This window comes from Nomascus leucogenys, chromosome 19, assembly GCF_006542625.1.
Source record: "Nomascus leucogenys isolate Asia chromosome 19, Asia_NLE_v1, whole genome shotgun sequence".
Lineage (NCBI taxonomy): Eukaryota > Metazoa > Chordata > Mammalia > Primates > Hylobatidae > Nomascus > Nomascus leucogenys.
Window position 1 is genome coordinate 8,269,350 of NC_044399.1, and position 13,602 is coordinate 8,282,951.

A 13,602-nucleotide genomic window follows, 5' to 3' on the forward strand; every position below is an offset into this window, starting at 1 on the left:
TCTTCCTTCCCCAGGGTGCTGCTCCTCCTCAGCGCTGCCCTGCCCTGCCCACTCAGCGTTACTCGCTGCCGCCCGCTGTGCCTCCTCCCCCGTTGTTCTCCACGCCCTGCTCTGCTTTTCCTCCTGTGCTCTCCTCACTCTCCCTACTCCCCCTGCATCTCTCACTTTGCTCTGTCCCTGCCCCTACCCCTCACCCAGCCTCCTTCTTCTAAGAATCTCCAAAGGAAGAATGCACCTACATCTAATGCCAGACGAGAAGAAACCAATATCCATGAAGGGTGTGCAGGCGTCCTGCAAAACCAAAGGATGGTGCTCAAAGGGACACTATGTGGCCAGTGTTCCAATGAAGAGGCACTTCAACCAACAGTTGCTGAATGCAACAGGAAAATCGCCTGGGAAAGGCTGAATTTGCTGACCACCCTAGCTCAAGTAGCCTAGTCCCTATTGACTCTGCATGCCGTGACCCTGATGGATATCTCAGCTCTCGTCAATGTCTACATGAGCTACTTTTTTCTTTGTTTCACTGACTGCCCCTCTCCAGATGGATGCAGCTTCTTGAGTACAGGGAGCCCTCCATCTTGTCTCTTGTCCACTTAGGTATTCAGTAAGCATTTTCTGAATGACTGTCTAAATGCCCATATAATCTCAGTGAACTGAACAGTGCCCTTATTCTTCAGTAATATAAAAAATGCCATTCAATAAATACCTGCCAACTTAGATTACTGTGACGAGGGGCACCTTCGTCCAGGCCAAGCGTGTTCAGCTCTTCGAAGCTGAAGTTGAGTGTGTAGGGCGTCTGGCCGGAGAGCTCGGTGTGAGGCAGCTCGTTGTGGGAAGCGCGGCGAGCAGGCTCACTGTGCGGGGCTGGGCCACTGCTGCTCTCACTGAGGAAACGTGGGTCTTCAGGGACCACGTGGCTTTCTGCGTTTCTCATTTCTAGTACCTTAACAGAAGAAAAACGTAAATATTTACACTAACAAATCATATTTTAGAAGCTTTAGAAATATTTAGAAAAATCAAACATTATAAAGCTACTGCAACAGCAATGAGAAAGCATACTTCTGGTAAGTGAATTTCTAGTGAATTTGTTTTATACATCAGCTTATCTTTCATGTTAATTAATACTAAAGGAAGCAATGGTAGAAACCACCATACATACACTACACTGCAATTTTCCCATTAAATTATTACTTCTGTTTAAAACTTACCTTGAGGACAAAGCAAAATGCAGCTGACATGTGTCAAAACCAGAGCTGGCCAGGAGTAGAGTGGTAGGTCCAGATTTTATTCAGAACTATGGCAACAGGGGAAAGCAGTCTCACTACAGAAGGGAGTTCAACTCGGAATAAGCACGAATGAGTGGGGATCTACCACCAAGGGGCAGGATAGGGGCTGTGGATGGAACATTACTAAGGGGAGGCAGCAGGAGTGGGGGACTCTGGGTACGCCGATGGCCAGGGTGAGCAGACATCACCTGGGGGTGGAGGGGTTAGTGAGGCGTTTGATCAAATACTGAGGGTGATCACACATGTAAACTGACTTAACAAGATTCTTGCTAAACCTGGGCAATGCAAGCCCTCTAAGGATGAACGCTGAAGGTCAAGGCCTCGAAGGCTTCCAGGAGCCTGATGAGAGTTAAGGCAGGTGAAAGCATGAAGAACTGGTAGGTGGCCTCTTCCCCAGATCTCTGAGTGAAATGCCCAAAAAGGCAAAGGCTGCTAAGTGCTGCTGTGTACATTTTCCACAACACAGGATTGCACGTAAGTGTAAGATGCAGTTTTTAAATTAAAAAAATATATGAAAAAAATACCAGTTGAGGCCAGTACCTATTGATACTGGTTTTCTACAATGTTATAAATAATTTTGAACGTTATAATAAAATAATGTTGTACACATCACAATGTTATAAATATCTTACTGTGCTTCTGAAAAGGTGCCAGTCTCCAAAATTCATATTCATCTCTTTCTTCAGTTCATCAATGTTACACTGAGCTAACACACGGCCATTTATGTTTGCCTGAGTAAAAATTAAAACAATTATGGGTATAAAGACAGATGTGAAATATTCTGAATTACTAGTGATTGCCAAGTATGCTTATATTTAGTTTTAAGAAAGTCTCTAGAGACCAGAAAGGCTGACCAAAAAAAAGGTTATCATCCCATATAATAATACAATAAACAAGCTGAATTTGAACATCAGCCACTTCATATTTTCCCAAATGTCTTAGGCATTTTCTGGGACCAACCGAAGAACTAACCCTCCTATTTCCAAAACTACCTATGCTGTCATGAGCAACAACAAAACTGTTAGTTTTTGTTTTCTAATCTTAGAAAATATGAACATGAACACAAGCTGCTGGGAGGGGACAAAGACATCTGTCCTCATAAGCGTGTTGGTGACTAATAACGTTCTAAGTGAAGTAGGCCTGGCAAACCTGTTTATCCATTATATTAGATACAGATATGAAGAATGCCCACCCACTAATTTTCCAGTCTATTAAATTCACAAGGCCCGGTGTGGTGGCTCACGCATGTAATCCCAGAACTTTGGGAGGCTGAGGTGGGAGGATCACCTAAAGTCGGGAGTTCGAGACCAGCCTGGCCAACATGGTGAAATTCCATCTTTACTAAAACTACAAAAATTAGCTGGGAGTGGTGGCACATGCCTGTAGTCCCAGCTACTTGGGAGGCTGAGGCAGGAGGATCGCTTGAACCTGGGAGGCGGAGGTTGCAGTGAGCCATGGCCATGCCACTGCACTCCAGCCTGGGTGACATAGCAGGACTCCATTTCAAAGAAAAAAAAATCATAAAAAAGGAAATTATCACTTTTGGTTCCCTGTAATTCTAGTTTCCCCTAAATGAAACAACAGCATTTTCTTTATTAATAATAGGTAGCTTACTGCTTTTATAAAATGTAAAACCTGACTTTATTAACTGGGGCAAACTTATGAAATAGCTATGTTTATAATCAATAGAATGTTCAGTTTCCAAGTTAATCCTGAAGAAAACAGTATACACAGCAAATCTGTGACAGAGGTCCTGCTACAACAACGCCGCGGAGCCCTCAGCACGGAGGAGGCCAGCGGCTCTGAGGGGCTTCAGAAAGCCGGGGCCTAGGAGCAAAGAGCTGAGTGGGGAGAAAACCACTACCCCGATGGGAACAAAATCATCACAAGGGACTCGTGTGGGAGACCCCGCTCTTTCCTGACACCATCCAGCTGCCTGAAGGAGAAAGTGGGGCTTGTCCATGGAAAAGCCGGAGTTTGACTCATGCAAACAGGGACTAGCACGAGCTAGCTCTGTAAGGAAACTGACATTATCTGAAACCTTTCTAAAATTGGCTGAGATGAGTAAAATGGTGTCTACATATGCTCATAATTCTTTAAAAAACTTCTCTCAGATGTCATTCTTTCAAGTATATAAATATTAGAGGCTGGTTATTAACGTTCTACTTTATTACACAGTACCCTGATAAAAAAAAGTATACCTTAGTGAAATATCTACTATAAAGACTTCGTTAAAACCTTCCCCCAAATCTCAGGCATCTCTACCCAACTGCCTGATAGCTGCTAGAATTGCAATATGATCTTAGAAGAAAAAAAAATTACGCAGATGCATTAACCTTGCAAACCCAAACCTATGTAGTTTCATCAAATGTGACATGATCCTAAGTCCTACATGACATGAAAATGAGAATTTGGAGAAAATGAGGCAAGTGTGGCTTACTTTGATAATTACTAAATCACACCCACAAATATTACAATTAGAAAAAAAGGTAACACAAAAGGTTTTCGGTTCCACACTGGAAAGATGAGTTCTGTTTATCCCACTGGGAATCCCTCAGAGCTTTCTATTTCTCATCAAGGCATTCTTTACTTGTATTAGGTCATTTAAAAAAGAACATGGTAAGACAGCTACTTTATTTTATCCATTTATAAAATAAGAGAAAACAGGGCAATTTTAGAATACAAACTAGTAAAAATTATGTTTTCCATTTAGAGCTTTCTCATTTTAACAGGGAATGCATGTTTGGGAAGCTATTCATAAAGTGTACACGACCCACACAGTCCTGTCTTCCGCCCCCAGCGCTGTCTCTGGTCCGTGTGTAAATGGCTGCCTCACCTTTTTGATCGTGGCACAATACTGAGGCAGCATACTCTGGTCCAGCCCTTCTATTTGTTTCAGCTTCTCACATACTGCATCCACATTCAGTGAATTCAGTAATACCACTGGGCCTGGGGCTGGGCCTGATCCCTAGAGAAGTCAAGGAAAAATACAGGTATGAATAAGCATTTAATGCCATCTATAATGAGGTCATGTGACAAAGAAAAACTCATTAAGTTATACCATGAAGTAAAGTAAAAACAACAAATGTGTTTAGCATGGTAAGGAAATACCATTAGGGAATAGATTTAGTTACTGTTATAACCTAATGAGTAGCTTTTATTACAGCTGATACAGCCTAGTCAAAACCATTTTTTCTAAGAAAACAGAACATTTCATGAGCAAAGCCTAGGCCAACTTCTCAAATGTTTACTGCCTAATCTCAAGAGAGAAGGGTGCTGTGCTGAATAAGAGGAAGAAGAGAGGTTTAAAAAAAACACGCACACAAAAAGATGGAAAACTACTGATGCCAATATTATATGAATACAAAAAATAAACCTACAAAATAATTTTAAAGTACCTATACTAGACAATTAAGCAACTTTGAGTGTTTCTACAGACTACCTCAATAGTTACAAGAGCTGAAGTTTTCAGATCTTGATCATATTGTATCCAAGGGATCTAAAACTTCCTTTAGCATCTGTTAAATCATCATGTAAATATGAAACGACAGTATTAACTCTTTTTTTTTTATTATATTTTAGGTTTCAGGGTACATGTGCACAATGTGCAGGTTTGTTACATATGTATCCATGTGCCATGTTGATTTCCTGCACCCATTAACTCGTCATTTAGCATTAGGAACAGTATTAACTCTTAACACATGTGAAAGTAAATACCATCTATTAAAATTTGTTCTCATTTAAAAGGAAAGTCAAAATAATTAAAAAGTCTAATATTTATTTAGAAGAAAAACATTTTCGGAATGTGGATACTAACAAACCATCTGTCCCTGGTCAATGATAAATGCATCTTCCCAGCACAGATGTGCCCATTGTGGTTTAGAGGGTGCATCAGCCTGGTCAAAATTAGGACTTCAAAGTCACAGAACAAATAGCTAGTTAGTGGTAAACTTGAACCAGAACTGTAACTTATCAGGTCTTATAACTTCCTATTTTCCTTTTTCCAACTTCTTTCACTTAACATAATGTTTTCAAGGTCCACCATGTCATAACATGCCAGTCCTTCATTTCTTCTTATTGCTGAGTCATATTTATCTTTTCTGTCTTTCAAATGCTTTTATTCCTCAACCAGTCTCCTTGCTCTGGATACAGTTACACTTGTTTACATTTTTTGTTGTTCAAAAAAATCACAAAAAATAGTTGAATCAACAAAGTAACTAATGATCTTACTGGATTATGCCTCATAGATAAAATAAATATCCATGAGTTCATAGTAATATAACTAAATAATTGAAAAAAGTGAATTAATTAGGAAGCAGAGACAGCTTTTCTTTACAGAATTCCAATTAATAAATGTAGAAGAGGAAAGCAGAAAATGACCATTAGGCAAACATAGTAACAGTTGAGTGCACACATGATCCACAGACGGAAGCGAAAATTAATGGGCAAAAGTATAAGCAGAAACGGGATATTTGCAGAGTTTCAAAGTATCTCCTCCAAGATATTCACTAGTTATAGAAGGAACAATAAAACTTTACAGTGCTGAAACCTGGCAGATGCCACCTTAACCAAGTGACCAAGGTTAGCATTAGTGGTGGGAAGGCTTATGGACATTATGAACCTTCGACTCTGATGCACTGGGAAGGGCATAGCATCACTCCTGCAGTTTTCTAGCAATATACAGTCCCCTTGTAATCACGAGGAAACATCAGACAAACCCAAATTGAGGGACGTTCTACAAAATAACCAGTATTCCTTAAAAGTGTTAATTAAGGTCATGAAAGATAAGGAAAGACCAAGAAACTGTCACAGATTAAAACAGACTAAGGAGAAATAAAATGCAACTGAATTGAATCCTGGACCAGAAAAATGACATTTGTGGAAAAGCTGGAGAAATTCATATAAAGTCTGTAGTTTAGTTAATAGTATTATGCCAATATTAATTTTTGCTTTTGATTACTATACTACAGTTATGAAAGATGTTTACATTGACAGAACAGCATTTTTTGCATCTTTTCTTTAGGGTTAAAATTATTTTAAAGTAAAAAATTTATTTCAAAAATTCCCCAAATCTCTCTACTTCTGATTGTGCTAAAAAAGACAAGTGTAATAGACATGGATCAAATTAATTCTGTCAGCTTTGGAGGGAAAAATGTAAAATATTGAAGAGAATTTTATGCCCATGGAGAAGCTGAGAATTCAGCAACAGAGACATGTCAATAAATACTGCCCTTTTCCTTTAAAGCAAAAAGCTCTACCCAATGTTCCTTTCACAATCTTTTTACAACTTTTACAATTTATCAGTTACTTTAAAGCATATTTTATCCTTCATTGGGGATTATGCAGAATATATATGTTACCTCTGAATTACTTTTCTTTTAGAAAAGACAGACACATAGGGACATTAAGATGTTTGTAATTCCATCAAAACTATAGTCTGTCTCTTATTGTAAGTTGGGCTTTATATAAGAGCTGAATTATCAATTAATGAAAATAGGTTATAATATGCTTCTTTGAATAAAGAAGAAATGGTAATTACCTGCTAGACCTTTTCTAAAATAATCACACATAAGAAAATTATTTTGAAACCACATTAATCTTATAACCAAAATAATAATTTGGGGGTGGAAATCTCATAAAAGGGAGGACAAAGAGTGCAAAAATGATAAGCAAAGGGCAAAAAGCATATTCAATAATTCAGTAGGTAAATTCTTACTAGAAACTAAGCATATTACTTTGAGAATACACAGACTAGTTCAAATGATAATACTTTAATGTTTATCATGCATTCTTACTTGAAATTATCTGTTATAAGTCAAGAACAGACCATTTTAGCATATTGATTTTAACATCAGAATTTGTTAAAAAAATTTTCTAAATCAGAAAACTGAATGCAGAAGATATTAGTGTGTTTAAACTGTTAAAAATAAACTTAAAGGCCGGGCGCAGTGGCTCATGCTTGTAATCCCAGCACTTTGGGAGGCCGAGGCGGGCAGATCACGAGGTCAGGAGATCGAGACCACGGTGAAACCCCGTCTCTACTAAAAATACAAAAAAATTAGCCAGGCCTGGTGGCGGGCGCCTGTAGTCCCAGCTACTCGGAGAGGCTGAGGCAGGAGAATGGCGTGAACCCAGGAGGCGGAGCTTGCAGTGAGCCGAGATCACGCCACTGCACTCCAGCCTGGGCGACAGAGCGAGACTCTGTCTCAAAAAATAAAAAAATAAAAAAATAAAAAACTTCAAAATTTACACAGATCAGAATTTCTCCAGGTAAAAGTAAAGCTATCAAAATACTGAAATTACCTTGAGCAACTATATCACTGTGTATTGTAAGCAGATTAAAACTACACTCTGACACATTATCATCTTTGGTAAATTTATTAAATAAGCACAGAACTGATTAGCCAGAAATGAGTGCCATGCAATGGCTGGAAGCAACTAATAAACTGAAGGCACCTTAATGAGCACAGATTTATAGACAGCCCAGCATGAAGTTGCCAATGATTGCTTCTAGTAGTCTAATAAGAAAAGTAAGATTTCATTGAGAGTTTCTGTACCTGTCTCTGTTTGTTAAACCCAGAGTCACACGGCTTTAAGGGAGGAATAAAACACAGTGAAGGACAAGAGCATAAAGTAACACATCCGATGCACATCTATAAATGTCTAACACACACAGGCAGAGCTTCGTCATTCCTCCTATTTCCCCCTCACTCTGAACGGACCACAGACAACAGCACACAGCAAGGAGCACACATGCGTGCACACACACCCCCACCCACAGCAGCTGCATTCCATTCACATGTGCTTGGTCATCTTACAATTATACTCCTAAAAAAATTGTATTTTTTGTATTGGAAGAATAAATCATGAGCCATACATTTAATAAGAAAATGAGGTACATCAGATTGACTATGAAAAGTCAATATTCCTACTATATGCAAGTTTAACATTAATTTAAAAACATTGAATAAGAAGGCTTAGTTACTTAGACTATCACATGATCATAAAATATCTAGCCACACTATAGGTCATGTTCAGAAATACACTTTCAAATTTGAGTTTTGCTTCTTTGGGTATGTGGCACATAATAGATGCACTAAATATCATTTCATAAGAATGGCCCCAAGAGGCTTCTAGCTCGAGAAACAGACAAACCTTGCAAACTGTGATGAACATAACCATTTCAGTGAGGTGGATTTTTAAAAACTCTAATCCAAAGCAAATAATCACTGCTAGCAATTATTCTTCTGTACTTAGATTGATAGTAAATATTCTTAAAATGCTTAAAATGATCTAGAGATGACTGGCAATTTGTACCAAAGTTAATTTACAACACTGTTTTAGTACATTAAATGGCAGGGTTTTTGCTAGCCTGACGTCTGATGTCTTTCTTTTAACATATTCAATATCTGGAGCACTTCACGAAAGCCTGTTTTCTAGTTTACACTATCGACCTTATTATAAATACGTTTTTAAAAAGTTGTCTGTAGAGATTTGCAAAAATACCAAAATAGGAGTGCTAAGGAAATTACAGTTTACTACAAGACATCCAAAACACAAAAGAAAGCTATTATTAACCTGATTGGAAAATATAACTTACTCTTCAAGCTACTTAAGAAATACTAGGTCAAAGTTGACAGATTAGGCATAACACTACATTTTAAGAGCAATCTTTTAAAAAACACAAGTACTGGCAGGGTGTGGTGGCTCACATCTGTAATCCCAACACTTTGGGAGGCCGCAGTGGTGGGTGACTTGAGGTCAGGAGTTCAAGACCAGCCTGGCCAACATGGTTAAACCCTGTTTCTACTAAAAGTACAAAAATTAGCTGGGCTAATTTTTCATTGTGTGGTGGTGCACGCCTGGGTCCCAGCTACTTGGAAGGCTGAGGCAGGAGAATCACTTGAATCCAGGAGGCGGAGGTTGCAGTGAGCCAAGATTGTGCCATTGTACTCCAGCCTGGGTGACAGAGAAAGACTCTGTCTCAAAAAAACCAAAATGAAACAAAACAAAATAAAAACACAAGTACTAAACTACTGCAATGAACATAATTTTGTTGTTTTTAAACTTTTAACTGTACTCTAGGATTTCATAACATTACTGTAATATTATTTCTGTGAAAATATCCCAATCAATTTAGTTGAAAATTGTTTAGGAAAAAAGTTTTCTTGAGTTGAAGTCTGGCACAAAGACTTTCAAGCGGGAAGTGAAGACAATTTTTCACTATACTTTAATAAGAGGCAAAAATGGGCAAATACTTTTCCAAATTCAAACAGAATAGTACAAATCCACTTCTAAGACACTTTAAAAAGTGTGAATGGTGTTAAAGCTGGTTGAGACTACTGTGCAAAGTCGCCGAGAGCTGACAGGGAGTACCTGTCCTGAGCCTGAAGCCTAAACACAACCTAAAACGCCTTCGATTCCCTACCTATGGCACCTTTAACTTTCTTGTCCATGTCTTCTCCTGAACAATGAGAGACAGCTTTAAGTTCTAAACCAGTGGTGAAAATAAAAATTCTCTACAGGTGAGCCCCACTTTTTTTTGAGACAAGGTCTGCTCTGTCACCAGGCTGGGGTGCAGTGGTGTGAACCTGGCACTCAACTGATCCTCTCACCTCAGCCTCTCAAGTAGGGGGACTACAGGTGTGCACTCCATGCCCTGCCTGGCTAATTTTTTTTTTTTTTTTTTTTTTAAAGAAACGGTCTTGCTACGTTGCCTAGGCTGGTCTTGAACTTGTGGGCTCAAGTCATCCTCCTGCCTCAGCCTTTCTAAGTGCAGGGTTACTGCATGGGCCATCCCATGGGGACTTGTTTTCACTTTTTACTTGGTCACTCCACTGACTGGATCCTGTTTAATGAAAACCAAGACTTTCAGTTTTAATATCTTCATTCAATAGTTTTCATCAACATCTAAAGGTAAAGGTAACAGCACACTGGAGATCATGATACTGTGTTAACACACTGCCTTTGCAGTTCTGAAATTCTTTATGATTAAACTTTGTGCTAATTTTTGTCATGCTTTTTCAACAAGGTATAAAAGTGATCTAAATAAAGCTGTCCAAAGGTAAGGAGTAAACCCGAGGAGGTCAAGAAAGAATGACTTCATAAAACCGATAATTCCCTCGGTGGCCTTCAGGTCCACACTCTATGAGGCAAGATTTTCATCAGTTTTGTTTACTGCTGTGTCCCACTAGAATAGCGCCTCTTACACTCAATAAATATTTGTTGAACTAATCACTGATCACACAAACATCGTGGTATTCAGTGTAAAATAATTCAGGGAAAAATGAAAGGATGAAGAAATGCTTTATTGCTCCTTTGAAAATGCGCTTTTCAATGAAACACAGTTACCACCAAGAGCAGCATACCTTAAATTAAGCCAGACTACAGAGCTTCGAGAGCAACTCTTTGAGATGACAGAACAACATGCCACTGAGGAGACCTGGCCGGACACAGGCCCTCAATACTGGGTCCTTCGCTTCACTGGGGTCACAGAATCATGTGAATACTGCCATTTCCTAGTGAGAACTGGACTCAAAGAAGGTAAAGGCACCAATGAAAATATCCCTGGAAAGCTTTCAAAATTTTAAAGTATCTAGTATTCAAATAACCTAGAAATTCCTCTAAATTCTAAGAAAACAAACCGATTAACACCTTTAGGCCTAAGAAGCATCAACAGATAAAAAGGCTGCATGAATCTAAACTGATTGGAGTATTTGTACACCACTCCCATGACTGAGACAAAGATGATTTAACCAAAAACAGTTTGAGTTCTGCGTCTTTAAGGCTCCATGGATTCTGGCCTTTGGGCAGTAGTAGCAGTAGTAATGATAATAATGAAGTACTTAAAGTATGCTAAGGCTGACTAATCCTTAAATCAGACCTGAGGCAGGTCTGCTTTTCCTGGTGAGAAAGCTGAGAATCAGAGGGGTAAAGTAATCTGTCCAAGGCAAAGAGCTCATCACCAGGGTCTGTTTAACTCAAAAGACCAAATACCCGACTAAGTCGTGTTCAGGACGAACGGGGCAGAGCCACCAGCATGGTGGTGAGTGCCATAGTCTCCTGCATTCCAAATCTGGCACCCCTTCCTGTGTCCCTCAAGTAAGTCTCACACGTTCTATCTGTGCCATGTGGAGACTAGCACTCCTGGGGGGACCCTCAAGAGGAAAGACAAGTGTAATGTGGGTGCCAGGATTCTGCTTTTATTGGTTTTACAAACTGGAGTTTTGATTAACAGTTCGTTTCTAAAAGCTTCTATGCTTTGGAAGTTTGAAAAACACTGTTCCTTTCTAGCCCTAATATTCTGGGAAGCATGTCTTGCATATAGTACTAATTTTTTAACCTGGTTTTACAAGATTTGGCATATATTTTTTCTCTATTATACAATTATTTTTAAAAAGCTAGCATGGAGGCTTATAGATATATCCAAGTGTTTCACATAAGTGACGATTTATATTATTAATATATTAATATATTTTATATTAACATATTTTATATTACTATATTAATATATTTATATTTTATAATATAAATATGTTATATATTAATATAATTATTTTGTAATATATATTATTTATATTATTATGTATTATTAATTTTATAAATCCTCACTTCTGTGAAACACTGGGATATATCTATAATTTATCTCACAAGTCCCTCCCTGGACATCACAAGCTATAAGCACTACAGTGTTCCTTAATGTGAGAAAACTCAATGATTTTTATAAGGATCTAATTTATAAAGGTGATTCAGATGTTCCTCATGGCAAAAAAAAAAAAGAAAAAATATATCTCTATATATGGGATCATCTCTATTTTGAAAACACCATAGCTGGTTAACCCCTTAATGGCCTGGCTTTTTTAACACATTACCTTGTGATATGACAATTTGTCCAAAAACGTCTGTGTAGTTCTTGACTCTTCTACAGGCTTTGTATAGAGACAGCTGACTGAGCAGAGATGGGACCAATGGGAAATCCCGTTGTCCAGAAACACAGTTTTTTGCTACGGAGCTCGATGGGCTACATACTTTTCTGCTAGGTACTCTCTGTTGGTCCAACTACAAAGTTCTGGCAATGTTCCCATGTTCTGATTCTTTACCTTCCACCACAGCTTTCAATTTGGCATTGAACTAAGTGACTACTTACTTTTTCTAGGCTTCGACAAAACAAATTTCACATTCTATTGTCGTTGTTAATTTCTTAAAAGCAAAGGAAGCTTAGTAAGCATCTATTATTTGTTATGCTAATCATAAAATGATCTTTTCATAGTAAAATAAAAGCAAATGATATGGTTATTCCACTAGACAGTCACTAATATATGCAGAGCACCTTTGCTGAGCTTCTAAACACATCTCAAGAATCACACGATTTCCCCTTCTCCAAAAACTCATTTCAAAATTTGCCTAATGCTCCTTTACTGGTCCCTAAAAGAAACTACAGACACCTTTTAATGACATGTATTTGTCTACATTCTTGAGCATGGGAATAGCTACTATGTCAGCGTGTCTGTGTCATTAAGGCCATTAACTTTTTCACAGTATCTGATTTTCTTCAAAATTTTGCTCAGGAATTTTAGCTTGGAGAATTGAATTGCATGCAATAATCTGTATGTTAAAGGCTCTCTGACTAAACTAAAGGTCATTCTTGCATATAGTGATGATGACCCATGGATTAAACATTCCATAAGCACTAAAGAGAATTATTGTGGTTTACTGTGGATAACTGAAGTCACTTAAATACTTCAGCTGAAATGTTAATGACTTTAAAATAATCATCAACCTCTCAATGAAAGCACCACAACAGTTCTCTTTTTCTCTCCTATTTACATTAACTCAGAGGAAATTAAAGTTAAAAAACTATTGCTGGCCAGGCACGATGGCTCACACCTGTAATCCCAACACTTTGGGAGGCCAAGATGGGCAGATCACAAGGTCAGGAGTTCGAGACCAGCCTGGCCAACATGATGAAACCCCGTTGCTACTACAAAAATACAAAAATTAGCCAGGCATGGTGGTGGGCGCCTGTAATCCCAGCTACTCAGGAGGCTGAGGCAGGAGAATCGCTTGAAACCGGAAGGCTGAGGTTGCAGTGAGCTGAGATGGCGCCACTGCATTCCAGCCTGAGCGAAAGAGCGAAACTCCGTCAAAAGAAAAACAACCTATTGCCTGCCAAAATGCAAGTTTTAAGTTAAAAATTACAGATAAACTTAGTATGCAATATTTCACCATGTTAACTCTAACTGCTATGCCACATTTCAACACAGCTATAGGCTAAATTGACCATATTACATGGGTGTAACATAGTCTGTAAATAAAA

General features: G+C 38.5%; 1 protein-coding gene across 13 annotated transcripts in view; it reads right to left on the reverse strand.

Moving 5' to 3' along the window:
• Positions 1 to 13,602, reverse strand: part of KIDINS220 (kinase D interacting substrate 220) — a 118,672-nt gene that overhangs the window by 11,607 nt on the left and 93,463 nt on the right. For 12 of the 13 annotated variants that reach the window (XM_030800749.1, XM_030800747.1, XM_030800748.1 and 9 more), the window contains 3 exons: positions 4,123 to 4,254; positions 1,919 to 2,017; positions 707 to 943 (listed from right to left, as the gene is read on the reverse strand). In XM_030800749.1, coding sequence (XP_030656609.1) covers positions 707 to 943; positions 1,919 to 2,017; positions 4,123 to 4,254 — 468 coding nt within the window. Of the gene's footprint in view, positions 1 to 706; positions 944 to 1,918; positions 2,018 to 4,122; positions 4,255 to 7,843; positions 7,877 to 13,602 lie in introns of all 13 variants that reach the window. The other variant, XM_030800742.1, reaches the window with a different exon arrangement.